The following is a 21061-nucleotide window of genomic DNA, read 5'->3' on the forward strand; positions in this document are numbered from 1 at the left end:
CTGCTTGCTTTGCATTAAAAGTAAATGGATGGAAGGTGTCTCACAGTCAAACTCACTCGACTTTAGCTTGCTTACTTGTTGTATTTTTAAATCAAATCACAAAATTTAGTTATCGTAAAATCATATTTATAATTTTATTTACTTTTTTTCAAATACGCACCTAACATTTTACCATATGATCGACAGTGTAGTTTTAACTGAAATTTCTTATTGTATTTCAAAAATTTTTTGTCCATTCGCAACTTAAATTTCGTTTGAATTTCACAATAATTTATGCAGCATACTTGCTGGAACAAGTATAGTGTAATTAATCTAAAATTAGCTGATCTGCTGATTCATCGCAGCCTAATCCAACTTTGTCATTATGCCATTGTTAAACCGCTCCTGTTTGATGCGTGCCGATAACAATCGATTTTTGATTATCATTTGTTCTCTTTATCTTCGTCATCATCTCAGTTTCAATTACCACATACATATCAGCGACACAACTGATTTTGTCGCTCCGTGAGAGTGCCATAATTCATATTCGATATTCCCCATTGAGTATTATAGACAGTCTATGGTCGGTCGCTCACTTGTCGCTCAGTTGCCCAACGTCAGTTCAATGCGAAAGACGCGAAACCGACACCGAAAAAAATATAAAGAAATAAAAAAAAAACTATAACTAAGCACACCGCTGGCGGCAGTTGCAAAATAAATGAAACATTAAATAGTGTACACACAATATTTGCACATGCAAAATAAAAGCCAATTTAAATAAATTACACTTACAACTATTATATTTAATTGCGTGACGCTAAAGTTCTAAATAAACAAGTGCAAAAAAACGTTCGAGAGTTTTCAGAAAATATGATTAATATGGCTCAATATTATCATGGTCAATACGGATTCAATATGCTGACTTTGATTATCGATTTTGTATTTTGTATTTGAATATTGTTGCGCCATTATCAACGTATTTATATAAGTGATAATTATATTAGGCGTTTTATCTCGCCCTCGCTCGCTCTTGCCATCGCTCCCCGCTCCCCGCTTTCCCTTCTCAGTCCTCTTCATTATTCGAGTTGGAGTTCGGCACGGTTCGACGCTTGTGTGTTCTTTGTTTATCTTTTGGATTACTCACCCGAAACCGAAATCGAAAACGAAATCAAGAGCCCACAAAAAACACAACACCAACAACCGGTTTAGTGTGCGAAACTAATGCAACTTTTAAATACTAACATCAAGTTGAAATTGCTTCTAAATGCAAAATCGTAAAACGATATCCAAGCTCAAGTCTCAAGTGAAATGTGTTAATCATATGTAATGATTGAGAGAGAAAACATAATAGACCTTAACTACAATTCGCATGTGTGATATCACAAACAAACGAAGATTTAATAAAACAGGTGCGTGTGTAATATTTGGATTTTAACCAGAAAATGAAATCGATTCAATTGTTGATGAATTGGATTTCCTATGCAGGTGCTAAGAGCCTCTCTGGCTGGTGGAAAATAACCAAGCTGAAGAGCAAACAGCTGTTGAAAATAATACTCATTATGATGTGAAATTCAAAGCAACTTTGCGCAGCTGTTTAACATAATGTTGCAGCGCCTTAAAATATGCAATGCACAAATTATGGCATCGCATTTTTCCCCCAGTTTATTAATGTGCGCGAATCACGCAATTGACAGCACGCATTTCATGGTCTGCTCTCGCGGTTTATCAATCCCACCGACAAACGCGGCATTAATCAAACCACAATTTTGTTGCTTTTCTTGTTGTTGTTGTTGTTATTCCCTAAACCGATAACAGATAATAGAGAAAAACAGAGAACAGAGAACAGTTATTTAATGGCCCGGGAAGTGCAGTTGACTCCGAAATACAAATACTAATAAAACGTCAACTCTGTGCGTAAACAAGACCGAAAATAGAACAGATACTACACACAAATTACTATAATATTTTTGTCTATTTTCATACTACGTGCAGCCAGTAAAGCGATAACATTCAACAGCAGTTTGATAAACTCGTTATATTACCAACTTTTTACATACACAGTTTAACCAGCAGCTGGTTGCACTTACAACACAAAAAAAAAAACAACGAGGAAGAAAGCTCGAGCACACTTGACTGTGAAATACCCGCTACTCATTATGAATAAAAGCAAAATAGTGCGGAATAATTTTATAATATACCTCATAAATATACCACAAAAATACTGAAAATATACCAAACGGTATATTTCATATATTGATATAGTACTGCATTCAAACCACTACTAAGGCTATACTACTACTAATACTTAAATATACTAAAGACTACAATTAGTATATTGATATAGTAATGCATTCAAAATATACCATAGAGTGCAAAATAGATCATATTGTCAGCCAAAGCAACTAATGTCCATAAAATGAAGGCGTTTTTTCCTATAAAAAAGGTTCTCTTAAATACATTCAACAATTGTAATCTGATCGCAACCAAATTCAGGAATTATAAAGACTATAGTTATTATTATCTGTAGCAAAATTATTGACTCTTGTTATTTAATTTTTTAGCAATTTTAATCTACGTGCAAAAATAACAAGTGCTGTGGAATTAAATGATAACTGTATCTTATAGTAACTGGGATCCAGTATTTTACACAGACGGACAGACAGACGGACATGGGATAAATAGTCTCGGCTGTTGACGCTGTACAAGAATATATATACTGGGGTCGGAGATGACTCCTTTTGCATGTTACATATATTTCTTGCAGGCACAAAGTTATAATACCCTTTCACCCTATCGGTAGCGGGTATAAAAACAAAAAAACAGCCAAAGCAAACCGCAAAAACCAGGAAAAAAACAAGAGAACTTTTCGTGTCGGTTGCAAAAGTTCATCCTCAGCGGCAGTTAAACTAAATTAGACAAATGAAAAGCAAGCGAGGGAAACTCTGTCACTGAGTCAGTTGGCCAAAGCATAAATGAGCGTAACAAATAAAATGTTTAGTATTAATGTTGATGGGGCAAATTTGCGAAGCCAGCACAATAAGCATTTGACATTTTATTGAATTAGACGTTAAAGTATCTTAAATTTAATTTGCTGGCATACACAATATTTACTTATTTATACACATACTTATGTGTGTGTATCTGTGTGTGTGTGTGTGTGTGTGCAAACATTTCGCTTGGCTGCTGCGATTTATTGGCATTTTCTTAATGTTTGGACACAACATTTTCTTGACAGCAATTTTTGGGGCTCAGCCGAAAAGTATGCTACGATTTCTATACATGACGCATATGAATGAGCGGGCGACGTGATGTGTTTTTGCATTTGAGTGCGTGAGATTGCGAATGTGTGTGTGCGTGTGCGTGTGCGAATGTGTGCAACGGTGTGTGTCTAAATGCTAATTTGAATAATGACAACGACATCAACGCGCCATTTTCTAGTTGTTGACTGTCCCCCGTCGCCATTTTGCGTTTTGTGTTTTCCGCTGCGCCATCGTGAATTTGCCTTGAATACGGCTGAGAGTACGAGTAGCTGGCATTATTATTGTATGCTATATGCAATATGGGTCTAAATATACAGACATATATACACAGACTTACTTAACATATATACTACACACAAACGAGCATTTGATGTAGGTAACTTACACGACAACGCCTAGGCTGGCTGCCTGACTTGACTGGCTGCTTGTCTGGCGCGTGCCCGTCTGCGCTCTTCATCATAAGCACACAAAACACACACTGAAAATTATTCAATCTGTAGCTGGGAATTCGTAGACGACATCATACACGCTACACAGAGGCCCATGTTAAAGTTTTAATGCTCTACGCAGTTCACGTTGCATGCCACATTATCCCTTAATGCCTTTCAAAGAAAGTAATTCGATTGATTACGCTGTCGACACAACAACAACAACAGCAAAAGTAAAACAAAACAAGCTTTGCATTTGATTAATCAAATTGAATTTTAAACAATCGAGCAGGCAAATGCTCATTAACATTTGTCTGTTAAGTGCTAAAAATAACATTGATGTGTTATGTTAACTAGTTAATCTCTGTTGTTTGCCAGAATATCAAGTATACGTTTGAAAAAAAAGATTAAACTTAAAATAAATAAAATTAGAAGATATTTAATATTTGATTTCATTAGATTATTTAATCAATAATCATTATTGCAGACGGATAACATTTATGTACTATGTTAAATAGTTGATCACTGTTAACTGCAAAAATATCAAGTATACGTTTAAAAAGAAAAGATTGAACTATGAATAATATCAGGCAATATTAAAAATTAGTTAAAATTTCAATTAAAACTAATTTATAGCGCACTTGACTACTCAATTTTATGAATTGCAGCAGTAGGTGATAAATATATTACAATACAAAAATTATTCAAACTTAGAACAAACTCAATATTACATTTGATTACTTAATTCATTATATTACAGTATTGAAAAAAGGCTCATTTAAATGCAATGTTAAATAGTAAAGCGCTTAAAAGCGTTTAAAAATCCATGCAAAAATAAATATAAATTGCAACTAATTTAATATTCGATTTTATTACAACATTGTATTAAAAAAGTTAAAATAGATAACAAATTAAAATTAAAACAAATTAAATTTTAAATTTGATTACATAAAATGTAACCAATTGGAAAGCAGGAGAAAGAGGCTCAGGTTGGCAACGATATAAATCATTATCGTATTCTAGACAGATCTCGCTGCCTAGCTTATGCGCTAACTTGGCAAGCGTCTTAACTTGGCAAATGGCTTCACGCCTCGCCGAAAATGTCGGCGCTTAGAAACCATTTATATTTTGTATGCTCAAAAGTTGATTGTGAGTTGAGCGACGTCGAGAAGAAGGGGAATGTTTGTATTCATTAGAATGAAAAGGTCTAGCAATCAGACCTGACGACATTAAATCGTTGGCGAACTTCAAAGCGTAAATTGAATGCTAAGACTTGAGTTGTGTGTCTTTGCAGAAACGAGGAGGAGGAACAGGAGCAGGAGCAGGAACAGGAGCGCAACATGGATGACGACGACGACAAGCTGGTATCCGATGAGGTGCATCTGCGGCAGTTGAGCGCGACGCCCAGCTCGGCGTTACAGCAGCGACGTTGTCAAGCAAACAATGCGACACATTCCGCGCCGCCTGAGCTCACACAGCGCACTCCAGAGAAGCAGCAGAAGGAGTCGGAGAAGGACCAAAAGGAAGAGGAGGAGGAGGAGCAAGGCGTGGTGCTGCGGCGTGCCGTCGACAAGGGTGCCATTACCTTGGCACAAATCGACGACCTAAGGCTGGAGAGCGACGACGACGACGGCGACTGCGACGATGACGTTGATAGCGATGGTGAGGATGACGTGGACTATGCGGCCAATGGCCCCGGACTGAGCAATCCCGCTGCGCAGACCACAAACGATGAGCAGCAGATTACGGCCACAACAAGTCCAACTAAAGCGACGTCTGCCGCCGAGGTAAGTTGTGTGCACTTAGGACTAATTAAAAGCGTAACTAAACAATAAAAACAGCAGGCAGGAGCCGCAACCACAACACCGACTTCGACAGCGACATCGATACCAGCAACAACAGCTGCGACAGTGACAGCGACAGCGACTCCAATGCTGGCTTTAACCATTGCGCCGGACATGTCGAAAATACCACGACTTCCAGGCGACGGCGCCCAGATGGATGACAGCGGCGATCTGCCGCATTCGCTGCGTGCCTCCACAGCATCAATTTTGTCCAATTTGCGCAAGAAACAGCAGGCCATGCTCAACGCTGGCATCGGCATCGACCGTGGCAATGGCCATGGCCATGGCAATGGCAATGGCAATGGAGGTGGCTCTGGTGGCTTGGCCAAACAGACGCCGAGACGCGTGCAATCCGTGCGAATTGTGGAGGCCAAAGCCGGCTATGGACCAAAGCGACGCACCGAAAGCTGCAGCATATTTGGCAACAGCAATTTTGGTAAGCCAAACAACCGGCCAAAGCTTGACCTTTGTATAGGGTTTAAATTGATTGGAATTGAGACAGTCAGGCCAAGCCTCAAATTAAGCGAGAGAAGCAGCTATTGAGCTGTGGCAACGTAGCAGCTGAGCAAACACAAGCTGAGCGAAGGATATAGGAAAGCTAAATTAGAAGTGACAGATAGCCATGAAACTAAAGAGTGCGTAAAGAGCAATAAGAATGTTTTAGGTATTTAAATCCTTTTTTTGTTTTGAAAATATTTTGCACTTTTTATAGCTTAGAACTCTCTAACTTATTTTGGTCATTCAAGAAGTTTTCCACATCTTATATATTTGATTCGACAGTATATGTTAAAAATTTTGGATTGGTATTAGTAGATATTAAAAAAATATTCTTTAGCAATTATGTATCTTAAAGATTTTTTTAGATTTTAAATAAATCGTATCTATATTTATGCATTATTCAATTTCTCAGTAGAATTGACACCTGAATAGGCAGGAAAATAGCTACAATAAAAGCCTATGCCAAATCTCAAAAAATCTCGCGAGCTATTAAACTTAAATAATATAATATTATATTATATTATATTATAAGAAAATATTAAGGAAAGAGAAAATTCATATTGTTTTATAATATTATGTAACTGTTATGAATTAAAGTTCGAATATCTTACTGAAATGCAGCATAAGTTTAAACATATTGTTAAACTGTAATTTTTAATAGGGCGTAATTTAAAATATGTACTTAAAGTTACTAGCACATTTTTGTTTCATAGTCCTTCGGATATCGGTAATTTCTAGATAATCCTTAATCAATCTTTAATTTAATAGACTATGAACTGGAATCGGGTCAATCCATAGCAAGTATTGCAGGACCGCAGCGACCATTGACCAACGAAACATATTCGGCATTTAAGAGTGGCAACGTGGTCAAAGGCATTCTCTGCCCATCGCTGACCAACTCCTTCAAGCAGAGCTCGCTGGAGAGAAGCTATCTAACCTACACGCATCGACAGCGTCAGAAATCGCTGATCATTGTGAATGTTGTGGACTTTGTGCTAAAGATTGTGATGGCCCTGATATGGATGCTGCAGCCCAGAGAGAATCGTCTAGCGACAGTAAGTGGACTCTTATTTCTCCCATAACTTCCAAATAACCCTGAGAGAATCTTGTTCCTTGCCAGGATGCAACTAGCTCGGCGGATGCGGCGAGCACAGCGACGGCAATAACTTGGTCCGTTTGCTGTGGCATTGCCAATTTGGCCATTTGCTTTTTTGGGCTATTGGCGTTGCTTTGCCAACAATTATTTACACTGGGCGGCCGTCTGCACTTGGGTGCTCTTCAATATACAAGGTGAGTGGGTGAGTGAGGATCTGAATTCGAATCTGGGTCTCTCTACGTGTGTGTGTGTGTGTGTGTGTGTGTGCAAGGCATAAATCATGCGTCACATGCGCTGGCCATTAAATTTGCTAATCCTTTTGGGCAATGTCATAAATGTTTTATTGCTTCTCTCTTCTTTCACTCGTTCCACACACTTGCTCAGGATTCATCAGCGAAGGCGTTGGCTTCGAGAATCGTGAGTACCTGGTCTGGTACATTTTGTTTGTCATCTTTGTGCCCTACGCCATGCTGCCACTGCCCCTCAAATGGTGCGTTTTCGGTGGCACAATCACTGCCAGCTGCCACCTGGCCGTAATTACCATCAACAAACTGCAGGACAAGCAGGTAATATTGCCTATACATATTTTTGGATATCCGTGTTTTATATTAAATCTACGTCACTTTATTGCTTTCCCTTAGACTCCCATGGACCCCAATTGTGTTTTGTTCCAAATCATTGCCAATTTCGTGTTGTACACGGCCATCAATGTGGCTGGCATGTACACCAAATATCTGACTGATCGTGGTCAGCGTTTGGCCTTCATTGAGACCCACAAGGCCATGGAGCACAAGAAAGAGTCCGAAAAGGAACTGCAACGCACCCAAAAGCTACTCGATTCAAGTGAGTGAAAATTAAGATTATTTCAAAAGGGATGGGGAATCATAAATAGTAAATTGCTTCTAACTTCGAGTATGAAGCAAAAGGAAAGGAATGAAAAGGATTCATATAATTCTTGATTAAATACATTTAGTATGGCCATACAGTATTGGTATTTTTTTAAATTAATTTATTTTAATTTGACATAATAATCTATAAATGGAGTGGTATTAAATTCATAGAATAAATTGGAATACATTCAGATTTCATTCATAATTTAAATTACAAATTATTAGATTGGATTTACTGAAACAAATACACAAAAGTTCATAGAATAAGCTCAAAATTCCCAGAATAAATATCTTTTTCGTACATAAAATTTAGTTCTACATAAAATCTAGTTAGGATATGGAAATTTGTAGATGCCATGCTTAGATATTTTTCTAAATTAACAGAAACTTTCAACGAAGTAAATGGTGTTTAAGAAGATCTTTACCAGAAAGCGTATTAATACATTATAAATAATAATCAATAACATCCTTATACCCGATACCCATAGGGTATAATGGTATTATAACAGCCTGCAGGAAATGTATGTAACTACAGTTTTTTATAATTCCTGAAAACTTGGTAGCTATCAGATAAAAATTGTAGAAATTATATAAGAAATACTTTTGTACTCTATGGTATAGTTTGAATTTCATACTATCAATATACTAAATATGTATAGCCTCTGATATATTTTAGTATTTTTGCTGTATATTAATTTCGTATTTATTCAATAAGGATAGCGGGAATCTAACTCTGAAGCACGCTCGACTTATTTTATACTGTGCGAAAGCGTATGACATTTTTAAAAGATATTTTTAACAACCTAAATTGAGTTTATAATAATATCTTTCACAGAACGCGTTCCAATTTTAATATTAACATTAAACACCAACATATATTATGATGTGTAAAAGAGTAGAGTCAGTAAAGTTCTATGTCAGAATTGAAACCCATTGCAAACATTCTAAAGTCCAAGTGTTGAGCTCTTCAATTTGCATTTCTATCCAAGCATATAACTGTTGAGCATATCTGCAAAGGAAGTTCCGTAGTTTATCTTTAAATGAGCAGCCGTAGGTAACTGCATAGCTGACTGTATTTGTCTGGAAGCGCAATTTCCAGCTAAGTATCTTTGGCTGCGGGCCAGGTAGACAAATCAGCGGAGTCTGCTGGAGGCAGGTAACTAAAACGCTGCTGCCAAGTTGCACATTTGTGCCGTGGTTTTAGTTGTTTCGCGTTGCTTAACAACAGCAGACAGTCGAGAGTATAAAGCAGATAGAGAACAAACGTCTCAAGAGTTCACTTGTGAATTTATATTGGCTTTTTGGTTCAGTTGAGTTTGCTGCAATTTTGTTGCACTTTTTTTCATTTCTGGTTTACAGTTTTGCCCAACATAGTGAATAATCAAATACGCAGCGAAATGTACAAAGGCACGGATCCAACGGTTGAAACGCAGTTTAACAAATTATACGTGTATCCCATGGACAATGTCAGCATATTGTTTGCCGACATCAAGGTAAATAAAATGAACATTTTTTTGCATGAAATATTTTATTAAATTTTTGCGGCATTTTTTCTCAAAAGGGATTCACTGAATTGGCCAGCAAAACATCGGCGCAGCAGTTGGTGAAAATATTAAACGACCTTTTTGCGCGTTTCGATCGCATTGCCGAGGTAAGTGCACACATTAAAGTATTTTACACTTTAACATGGCTCGATGGCAAACAAAAAAAAACGACTACAACTTGTTTTCACATTGTTCCCTTACACACACAGGACAATCATTGTCTGCGAGTGAAACTGCTGGGCGATTGCTATTACTGTGTGTCGCAGTTCGAAAGTGACAACTGGAAGACACGGCCGGATCATGCGGTCTGCAGCGTTGAAACTGGCCTCCATATGATAAAGGCTATCAAGGATGTGCGCCTGCATACGCACGTGAGTAAAACGAGAAATTACATTTTTGGTTTGCACAAGCAACAGATAGTACGAGGAACTATTCCATGGTATACATATATTAATTACAAATTTAAATTGTTGTACCTTTATGCCATCAATTTATTATATTTCACTGCTATAAAGGCTCAAACAATTGTTGTCTCAAAGTCAACATACATGTAAAAGTTGCACCCAGCTGACAGTTTGTAAAAAAGTGTTGCATACTTTCAAGTGCCGCTTGAAAAGTAACAGCCAACTGTTAATGCTTAACAGCCAACATGTTGACACTTAACAGCGCACTGTTAGGGACCTGCTGAGCAATCTGTTAAGCGGCTGCCCGCATTATGTTTACGTTTTCTTTTTTTGTGTGTGCAAATTTAATGCCGCAAATTTTTCAGCTGTCAGCTGTTTTGCATTTCTTTTTTGTTGGCACTTGAAGCCGCTTTATTTTTACGAGTATTGCACATTGTTGTCGCACCATGTGACCCAGTATAGGCAGCAGCATAGGCTGCTGCTGTTGCTGCTGTTCGGCCTGCTGCTGGACGTGTTGACAATTCATTTGTATGCAAATCTCCGCAGAGCCAAAAGACAACGACAAACGGCAGCAGCGGCAGCATCAGCAGAGACCAACAGCCGCAGCAAAAAAATATGTGTTAAATTTTCATCACAGTGAACGACAAGTTTGCCTCCACGCTCAACCATAATTGATTTTATTTTCTCTGTTTTGAGGTTTTATTTTTATGAAATTTTTGGTGCAATGGGAATTTTTGAGCTATGCCACTTTAAGCATATTTAATGCAATTGGATAATGTTAATTGGTCCGACCAAACCAGACGACTGACAAACTGAGTGACTGACAGACTCAACTGCAGCAGCAGTGTTCGAAAGTTTCTGTTGCAGCTAAAAGTGCGTGCTTTGCATAATTTTTGGGATGAATGTTGCATTTGCAAATTTTTGCGTTGTTGTTTGTATTGCGTTTTGCAGGTTGACCTCAACATGCGCATCGGCATCCACAGTGGCTCGGTGATGTGCGGCGTTCTGGGCAACAAGAAATGGCATTTTGACGTCTGGTCTAATGATGTTATCATTGCGAATCACATGGAATCCGGCGGCATACCCGGGTAAGTCCAGTCACGTTCTATTTTGCCCACCAATCACACACAAAAGCAGTAGTTGGATTCACTCTCTGATATACAATACATATTTGCGTGTGTGTGTGTTAGTTGCCTGGTTCTCATTTGAATTAGTTGAGTAATTATGCACAAAGCATTGTCAATCCCAAGGCCTGGCAATTATCCATGTTGTCGTAAACAAGCATGCGAGATAAACAAAAACAAGGCACAGGTTAATTACCAATTAGAAAGCAAGTCGAACATACAGCTAATAAAAATTTCACATTCCTTAAATTAACATAGTTTCAAAAAGAAGAAAAATAAATATTAATAAAGCCAATTTTAAAGCACACTTTGAAGTACTCCTATAATTATTTTATTAGCGAATTGAAATCATTAAAGTCGATTTCATATTGAGGAACACAGAGAAGCTTCAATTCTACATCGGCCAAGGCACAGATTAATTACCAACTGGAAAAGTCAAAGTCAAAACACGTCTACTAAAAATCTTCTTTGCTTAAATTAACAAAGTTTTAAACAGCAGAAAACAATGTTTGCTAAAGAAAAAGTTAAAGCATTCTTTTGAGCGAACACATGAATATTTTATTGGCGAATTGAAATTGTTAAAGTAGATTTCATTCCCTGGAATACTTAACAACTTGAATTCTACTTTGACTATCTCGGTCTACAACTCTCAGCTTCTGTTTACCGCACATACAAAATTTATCGATTTCCAGCCTTGTATTCGATTCACACATAATTGTTTCATCTGGCTCACATACACACTTGCACAGCTGCCATGTCCGGCATGCGGCTCAAATTTATTGGCAAGAATCCAAAGAAATAGTGCACAGTGTGGCGAAAATGCTGCTTGCCAAATAACTAACTACTAGGCGAGCCTTTAAATCTTAGCTGCAGCCGCATTTTTAATTGGCCAATTACGGGGGCTTGCTTCAATGCCGAGGCTACTGCCATCAACAATTGCTGAGTAATTTCTGCAAGCTTGGCGTGTTTAGACACAAGAAACCAAACAGCAATAACAACAAAGAGCAACAAATCAGTGCAGAAGCCACAAAAACCAGCAAAAGTAAAAGGTTCCATTTAATGCAAAATGCTTTGATGTAATTGTGGCTTGAGCACAGAGGAAAAGAGAAAGCAGCAAGGACTAGAAAACCAAAATCGTAGAGCAACCCTATTATGGCTAGAAACACACACACATACACACACACTCTCTCATACTGACTCAACTTTTGTGGGCGGCAAACTTCACGCACAATCGCCGAACATTTCTGGGCAAATATTTGAATTTAATTTTGGACCAACTACAAATCCCTCCCCTTCTATCCTCCCTCCTCTTTAGACGCGTGCACATCTCGGAGGCGACACTCAACTGTCTGAATGATGCCTACGAAGTGGAACCGGGCAACGGTGGCAGTCGGGATAATCATCTCAATAAGCTCAACGTGACAACCTATTTGATCAAGCGCACTGAACCTTTGCGGTAAGTCGGACTTGTGATACCCTTTAAGTGTACCCCAATAAGTATGCTATGCATTTTTTTAGACCGAAACGACGCTTTGGCACTCGCAGCAGCGCTCATCAGAGCAGCAGCATTGCCACCGCGGCCACAGCTCCAGTTCCCGCTACGGGAGTGCTGCCCAAATCAATCTCAGCCAGCGGCAGCGGCAACGATTGCAGCATGGGCAGCACCACAGCTGTGGGTGGAGTCAACGGTGGCGGTGGTGGCGGTGACGGTGGCAGCATCGATGGACGCAGTCTAGAGTATGCCACCGCTTTGGCCATGGCCACACAGCAACCCGCTCAGCTGTTGCAGCAGCAGCAGAAGAAGAACATCTCGCTCAACTCGTTGCCCAATGTGGTCGAAGGCGTCGCCTTGGAGAATCGTCGACTGCGAAATGGCGGAGCTGTGGGAGCTGGTGGTGCTGGCATTGCTGGTGGAGCTGGAGCACCTACAGCCGGTTTGTCCACGGTTTCGTCGCCCACGGCCATGATGTCGGCACCGTTGGAACAACAGCTGAGGCCACGCAATGGGGCCAGCGTACAAAATCTGACGGAGGACATCAATGCTAAGGGTTTGATCATCGAGGACGAGAGCACTACGGACTGGATAGCCGAGATACCTTTCAGGAATGTAAGTAGTAAAAATATTAAAGGAGCAAGAGTTTTTATAAGCAACAGTTCTTAATGTCAATGTTACTTATAACAGCAGCAGCCAATTTTTAGAATTAACTATTTCTCCGTTCGTCCGATATTCTGTTTAACCTCGCTATTTTAGAAACAACTTAGCTGTAGGCTTTAAATTGAATATATAATATTCTAACTGATAAATATTATGCTTAGAATTGATACTTTTCCCCAGTTCCTATAAATCCAGTTACCTCAAGATTTTTTTTCGTTATATTGATATGTTTTTAAAGATTTGTTTAAATTCTCCGAAATACATTTCGAATTGCGTATTTTATTACGAAATTTACATAAAGTATTACCCATAAGAATTTATTAGTGTAAGAAGTTTCTTATGCTATTAGCTACTAAAAGAAGCTAAAAGTTATTAAACACTTTGTTATGTTTATAAGCGAAGCAACTCTGATATCCAACAGAAATCATCTTCACTTTTATAACAACTTATACCCTCATTAATTCCCAAACAGCTTAACAGCCCAGAGGAACTTTTAAATCGCACTGATTCCATATTAGTTGATCCCAAGCAGGATCATCGCGTCTCCGTTACAGTGTTGGACGAAGAAGTAAGTGAAAAGTTTTTTCAGCCGTTTGTCATCGTTTCATATTAACTGTGTTTAACAATCAACAGATTGATGAGTTCATTGAGCAGAACATACAGATAAATTCGAATAAGGAAATACGGCGAGAGTATTTAAATGCCTGGACACTGAAATTTATTGACAAAAGTCAGGAGCTGAAATATTGTCAGCTGCGTGAGGACATGTTTCGGTGCGTATACGTAATCTGTATACCTTTCTTTCTCTCTCTTTCTCTTTCGCCTGCAACTTAATTAATGAACTGCTTGCTAATTGCTTTTTGCCCTCCATTCATGTGCAGCTCGAATATGTTGTGTGTATTTGTCATTTGGATATTTATGGTGTTGTGCCAGGTAATTATCATACCACGCTGCACCACAGTCATCATTTGCCTGGCCGTGGGCACTTTGGTGCTCACCTTTTGCTGTGTGTTGGTGATGGCCGAAGAGTTCCCGGGTCTACCCAGCTGTTTGAAGATCAACTCCGCCAAGCTGGTGCATCAGCGGCGACGTCGCACGCTCTTCATTTGCGGCGTCATCGTTTCCATGTGCATGCTCAGCGCCATTGGCTTGATGCTCTGCCCCACAACCACTTACAATGGCACCACCGAAGTCTATACTAATTTCTCGGCCTCGACCAGCAAACGAGACTTGACACTGAGTCTATCGAAAACCATACAAACGAATCTTACCATCACCACGCCAGCAAGTGGACAATCTTCGGCTGTCTCTTTGCTCTCGCAATACAATGAGAGCATTCACAATGCCTCCGGTGAAGTTGTGCTTCGCAGGCTGGAATCCTTTGAGGAATCGCTTCGCTCGCTGGCCCTGAGTCAATACACTGGCGGTGCTCTGCATTCCTACATTGAGGATGAGAAGGGATGTGTGCATCAGGAGTACATCGTCTTCACTTGGGTGCTTTGTCTCGTCTCGCTGGCCACAGCGCTGAAGCTTTACTATCTGGTTAAAGCGATTATGGCATTGGGCATGGTTGCTTTCTACACCTCACTAATCTTTATTAGATTTCGATTTGAGGAAAGTTTCAGTTTGCTCAACCTAAAGGATCGTGGCATGCCGTTGGGTGTGCAAATGATCATACTACTGATAACGTTTCTTATTATGGTCTGTTATCATGCTCGACTCGTGGAGGTAAGCTGACAATTCATGGCTGACTCCTTCCTTGCCTCATGTTCGGAATTTTCCTGCAGGTTACCTCACGCCTGGACTTTATTTGGAAGGAACAAGCTGAGCGTGAACTGACCAACATGAAATCGAATCGTGCTCTTAATGACACATTAATTAAGGTAAATTCCAAGCCAGCCACAACCAAAAGCATCCCAACCCCCCCAAGCTTGATGATTTGCTCATTAATTAATCGCTTGATTTGAATTTGCTGAACAGAACGTATTGCCCGACCATGTGGCTGCCTATTACCTGTCCGACGAGCACACAGATGAACTCTATTCAAAGATGCATAATCTGTGCGGCGTTATGTTCGCCTCCATACCCAACTTCCAGGACTTTTACTCCGAGGACATTGACAATGGCAAGGCGTGCATACGAATTCTAAATGAGATTATCTGTAAGTTGATTGATTAAATGCTCTAATGATGTGCGCTAGACTCCCCCCTGTTTGATTTGTTATTGTTGCTATTGCTGCTTCGTCTGCTAGGTGACTTTGATGAATTGCTGGAGGAGCCACGATTTGCTTCGGTGGAAAAAATCAAAACCGTTGGCGCGACTTACATGGCTGCAGCTGGACTCAATCACGAGCATTTGCGTGCTAGGGGCGAGACCTCAGAGGACAGCGTCTGTGATCTGGTTGAGTTTGCGTTTGCCATGAAGAAAAAGCTGGAGGAGATTAACGGCGATGCCTTTAACAATTTCCAACTGCGTGTCGGCATCTGCAGTGGACCTTTGGTTAGTGGCGTCATTGGAGCTCGCAAACCTGTCTACGACATTTGGGGCAACACGGTGAATGTTGCCTCACGCATGGACTCCACCGGAGAGAACTGGCGCGTCCAGGTGCCCGACAATACAGCCGAGTTGCTCTGCTCACGTGGCTACACTTGTGTGGTAAGTTCAAATTAAAAACGTATTCTGTCTGTTTGTCCGTTCATAAAAGCAATTGCATATTAAGATTTCCACTACTAGAATCATCAAATTCTGTCTGTCTGTCTGATCATTCATAAAATTAAATTTTGAGTATTACCACTACTAGAATCATAAAATTTTGTAAGCATGTTTCTTTTTTAATAAATTACATTTAAGCAATCCTCTTTTGATAAGTCTTAACATCCATATAACCACTCTCATAGACTAGTGTGTATTTCCAACTCTTAGAAAAAATTCTAGCATTCAATTAAGAAAAAAGCTAGTTTAATTTTCCACACCATATTTGTTTTTAATGAATATTATGTAGAAATTATAAAACAAAAACAAGTTTCTAAGTTTAACCATATACATATTTTTTTAAACCGATATAAAACAAAAAGCTGCTTTTAATTTTTCAAAATGTAATTTACAATTTATCGGTTTAATAAATATGTACATATGTGGTTAAACTTAGAGAACTTATTAAGCTTTTTTAGATAGTAGTACTCTTAACTTTCTGAGCTGTTATCTCCACAATTTAAACGTATTTTTAATGTGTTTTTCCTTTTCAGAAACGCGGTGAAATCAATGTGAAGGGCAAGGGCATGATGACAACATTCTATGTGCATCCCAAGGGCATCTCGGACAGCCAACTGATCTCACCCGTACGCATGCCAGCGGGCATTCCACTTGCTCCCACTCCAAATCTGCAGCGACAAACATCGCATCACGGCTCCTTCAGTGCTGTTGTCTTTGGCATGATGCAGGCGACCAAGCGCAGCACAGCTATTCCAGGCACACGTAAGTTGATACTAGACTAGACTTCCATTCGGTAATGCTCTACGATACATCTATTACTTTTAGCCACCGGCACACCTTCGCCGCAAATACGTCGTGGACATCGCGGCAGCACCTTCAGCTCCGTGCGTCTTTCCCAAAAGTCCACCACAGTAAATCCAGTGCGACGGAACACGACGCGAGTGCGAGCACGTTCCTATCGCCAAAAGAAGGTAAACTATATAGCACAACACTCTTTAATCCGCTGCTCACTCACTCAAATAGATCACTCTTTCGCTGCAGAGTTCCTCGAACAATTCGATTGTCACACAGGCGAGTTCGACATATATGCCATCGTTTCGACGCATCGATCAGATCGAAACAACCATATCCAAGAGTCACAACGACGCTTTATAGCCTACGACGCGCAATAATTGGGTTTAAGCGCATCTCTGCATCCACGTATATGTATTAGTAAATGTTTTGTGTGTGTGTGTATTAGTGTGCTTTTGGCTCAACACACGACGATTGCTCGGAGCTTTTAAAGCTTCAGTGTGCGTGTGTCGTGTCGATGTGCAAAGCTGGCAGAATTTATTTTTGGAACGATTTTATGATTCGCAGATTCAATTATTCAAAAAACTAGAGAACAAATCTAATTAAATCGTAGTCTATAAAGTAGTTGGTAGCAATTGGCACTGAGATTACTTACTAAGTTCTTAAGCCAATTATTAAATGTAATTTATATATATATAGTAAATGTGCTAACGTATTTCTTTTTTCACATCTCAGCACAGTTCTAGTCGTTTGAAATTAGAGAAATAAGTTAATGAGATATGCCAATTGGTTTAGTTTACAATATATGTATGTGTGTATGTTTGTGTGTATATGAATGTTAACTATATGTGTTTATGCAGTTTTAAATCTGAATTACTATAACTCAACGACTCTGCAAAACTCTAGCCACTAAAGTCTATTAAATAATAATATATCTACTAACATTTCAATTTAGCATAACTTTGATTAGCTTTAACATTTCTATTAATCAACAATGGAAAAACATTTTTAAATGGCTGTACAAATATTTTCACAGGTCTTCATTATGTCAAATATTTTGTATATAGAGCATTAATTTAAACAATTTAAAAAAAAAAATCAAAGTCCACACTAAAGCCATCTTGTAGTGAGTTTATATGTACAAGTCCAAGAAATTTGTAGATAATCGAACCTAAATACAATATTAAATATATTTACAAGTGTATAAATCTATTATCAACCCACAGCCAAAAAGGACAAACCAAATAACATACATAACAAAAATATATATATTCTATGTATTGTATGCACAATATTGTAATTTAATAAAAGTTAAAGAATAAATGTGATAAATTCAAAATGTCAAAGCGGGAGTTGTCTTAATTTTGGTTGTTAACACAATAAAATAAGCACAATGAAATGAAGAAATATTCAACGAAAAAAGAAAATCCGACAAATGTCATAACCATTCATCTTATGCGGTGAAAATAACGTTGACTACGTTTTGTTGAGCAAAATGCTGAAGCTGCAAAGGACATTTGGACACGCACTCAAGAACTAAGGAGCCGACTAAAAAATTCCCTAACTAAAACATTAAAATCGAATTATGTTTTAACTAATTAGTATTTAAAAAAAAAATATGCAATAAAATTAATTTTAATATAATCAATTGTATGGAAAAAAGAAAGGGTAATCGGAATTTCCTGTTTCATATCTAAAGGAATGCATTTCACAAAGGCTCACATAACATCAGCTCACATACAAAAATACCAAGTAACAACTACAACAACAACAACAAAATGGCGTTGCAACCAACTGTGCCCTTCCTTTCACGTATTCTTATTGGCGTCGTTCACAGTGGCTAATATGATAAATATGTAATGTCATGAGTGTATGTGTGTTAGGGTGGCTTTTGAAGAGGAGGCAGAACACACCATGAATGAATGAAAGTAAATTTAATTCTTCAATGCTTCGTTTTTGTCTTCATTCAATGCAGTTTGTCGGTTTCCGTTTCCTTTTCTGGTTCTTTAAAAGAAAAATGCCCTATAATCGAAGAAGTGTGGCATATGGCTATAAAAAAGACAACAGCGAAAAGTAAACACCATATTGCAAGTGTGTTTGCCTTGTGTATACATTGCTAACCACCTGTAGAGCACCTTTTCCTTGGCGCAACAGTTTTGACTTATCAGTCTGCGGCGTGGATCTGTGTAAGTATTGGTACGTATAAGTACATAGTTATGCATGTGTATTGAGTTTGCGGATGCGCAAGTGTTGTTGCTGGGCCATTTCAGATTCATTCATAAATTTAAAACAGTTGGGTATATACCTACACTTATACTTACTTGTTTGGCTTTTATGTGAAAATTATTGTATAGGAAACACTCACTCCAACAAGTTTGTACATTATTAAATTCATTTAAATTTCGAATTGGCTTTCGCGCCATCACACAGATGTTGTAAAGCATTGCAGTATTTTTACTCACAAGGAATTTTGCGTGCAGCATTTAAAATAATAACTACCATATATATTTGAATTTTATCTAGGCATAAATTTCATTTAAAAAAAAATATTTTAAAACATAGAAACTGCATTTGTATATATTTTTGTATATTGTGAGCTTGATATGAAATCGTGAGCATTAAAAATATGCGGAGTGCTGGTATCGATAGCGACAAATTAGAAAACCAGGGTCGCACAACACAATAATCAGCTGTTGTGGCAGTGTGTACTCATTTGGAAAGTATGAAAACCAATCAATATACACACACATACACATACCTGATCAGAAAGTGTGTATTTATTTATTTTGTGTTAAAATTCTGTAAATATTTAGCATAAACAGATAAATGAGATAAAGTAAAGTAGTTTGCAAATTTCATTCAATTCGCATGGTGCTTTGGAGGATGGCAGCAACGAAAACCGCACATTTTGCATGTGAACGAGTACAGCGTCGCGACAATCAATCGACAATAATTTTACAAATTGTCGACGCTCTCAAAATGCAATGTGCATAATAGTTATATGCATACAAATGTAAACAATAAATGCAAAAAGAGAATACGACGAATACACAACAACGCCTGTCACATATTAATTGCGAAATATTAACGAGAAAGCGGAAATGGATGCAAGCAGACTCCAACAGCAAAGCAGACAACAAAAGCAATAACAAAGTGCTCTCGAACCAAAATAAATGCATATGCATGTACTATCTATAAGCATGTGTGTGTGTGCGTGTTATGTATCAAAATGTGTTGACTGAATTCTGATTGGATTGCTGGAAAACAAATTAAACCACAATTCACTGATAATTCCTACAATTATCAAGATCTTTACGAAACTTTATGTAAGTAGCAAGCTCGTAAACTAGAAGCTCGTGTAGTATTGTTATCATTCATCCCACACACACCCACTTTGCCCGTGTGATAAGCGCAACTACAACGAGAAATCGTATTAAAAACGTGCATCTTCTTCAGCCTTGCGTCGCTTCACTTCCGCCGCCGTCGCCTTGCGCACTATCTATCTACTATGTACGTACTTAGTACAGCGCTTTGAAGCTGTGTAGGCCATGTTTGAAATCAGGCCGTTGCGTCGTGATTTGTAGTAGCGTAACTGTTAATTATTTATTAAATAAACAGTGTATACGCATAGTACCGTTATCGCGTTATTGTACTTTTCCACCGCGCCAAGTGCCAAGTACCCAAAAAGGGGCACACTGTGCTCTCATTAGAGCGAGATGGCGCAATCAGTGTTGCCAACTCTGTTGGAAAAAGCTAAAAATTCTACAAACAAAAAACTTTAGTCAAAAACGAGATTCCGCTCAAGTTTATTTTTGGCGCAAATAGTGTAGAACGAATTCATTAGATAACTGGTATCAGTAAGATTGCAGAGACATAAGTAATTCATAAATTTATTATTTCTCCCAACAAATGTTGCAAACAAGTTTGTTCCCACATTTTGAAAAAACCCCAATATACAGTATAATGTCGATAACCACCTACGTACATTTAATGAGACTGCCAAGATAACGGCATAAATGAGAATAAGAAACTCAAAAATGGGTTTAATTTTTTATTTAAGTGCATATGGCTGTTAATTGTAGCTTTTATTATGCGCTTATTAGCATCGCATTGAATTTTTAATAAACCAAAAAAATGCGGTACAGATAATTATAAATTTGCTGCCAAAAATTTAGCTGTTTTTCCAGCTTGTTTGTGGAAGAAATGTATTGAATTGGCAGCACTGACTGTGAGAGCGCAATTCAAACTGCATAACTGCATGAATGTGTAAGTGTGGCCGCGTTTTAATTGCAATTTCTGCTGTTGTTTACATTCATTAATAATTAGCTAAGCGGT

At 38.4% G+C, this 21061-nt stretch overlaps 1 protein-coding gene across 1 annotated transcript in view; it reads left to right on the top strand.

Annotated features, from left to right (window-relative positions):
• The window catches only part of LOC132790567 (adenylyl cyclase 78C), a 53172-nt gene extending 35135 nt beyond the window's left edge, over positions 1-18037 (top strand). Inside the window, 22 exon segments of the mRNA XM_060799136.1 lie at positions 4962-5454; positions 5509-5947; positions 6778-7058; positions 7130-7216; positions 7218-7299; positions 7490-7671; positions 7747-7948; positions 9355-9488; positions 9557-9646; positions 9749-9910; positions 10895-11031; positions 12383-12523; positions 12586-13174; positions 13695-13790; positions 13856-13995; positions 14104-14950; positions 15010-15105; positions 15203-15383; positions 15474-15877; positions 16468-16696; positions 16760-16905; positions 16976-18037. Coding sequence (XP_060655119.1) covers positions 4962-5454; positions 5509-5947; positions 6778-7058; positions 7130-7216; positions 7218-7299; positions 7490-7671; positions 7747-7948; positions 9355-9488; positions 9557-9646; positions 9749-9910; positions 10895-11031; positions 12383-12523; positions 12586-13174; positions 13695-13790; positions 13856-13995; positions 14104-14950; positions 15010-15105; positions 15203-15383; positions 15474-15877; positions 16468-16696; positions 16760-16905; positions 16976-17116 — 5299 coding nt within the window. The 3' untranslated portion in view covers positions 17117-18037.
• The last annotated feature ends 3024 nt before the right edge of the window (positions 18038-21061 follow it).

This window comes from Drosophila nasuta, chromosome 3 (genome assembly GCF_023558535.2).
Source record: "Drosophila nasuta strain 15112-1781.00 chromosome 3, ASM2355853v1, whole genome shotgun sequence".
NCBI lineage: Eukaryota > Metazoa > Arthropoda > Insecta > Diptera > Drosophilidae > Drosophila > Drosophila nasuta.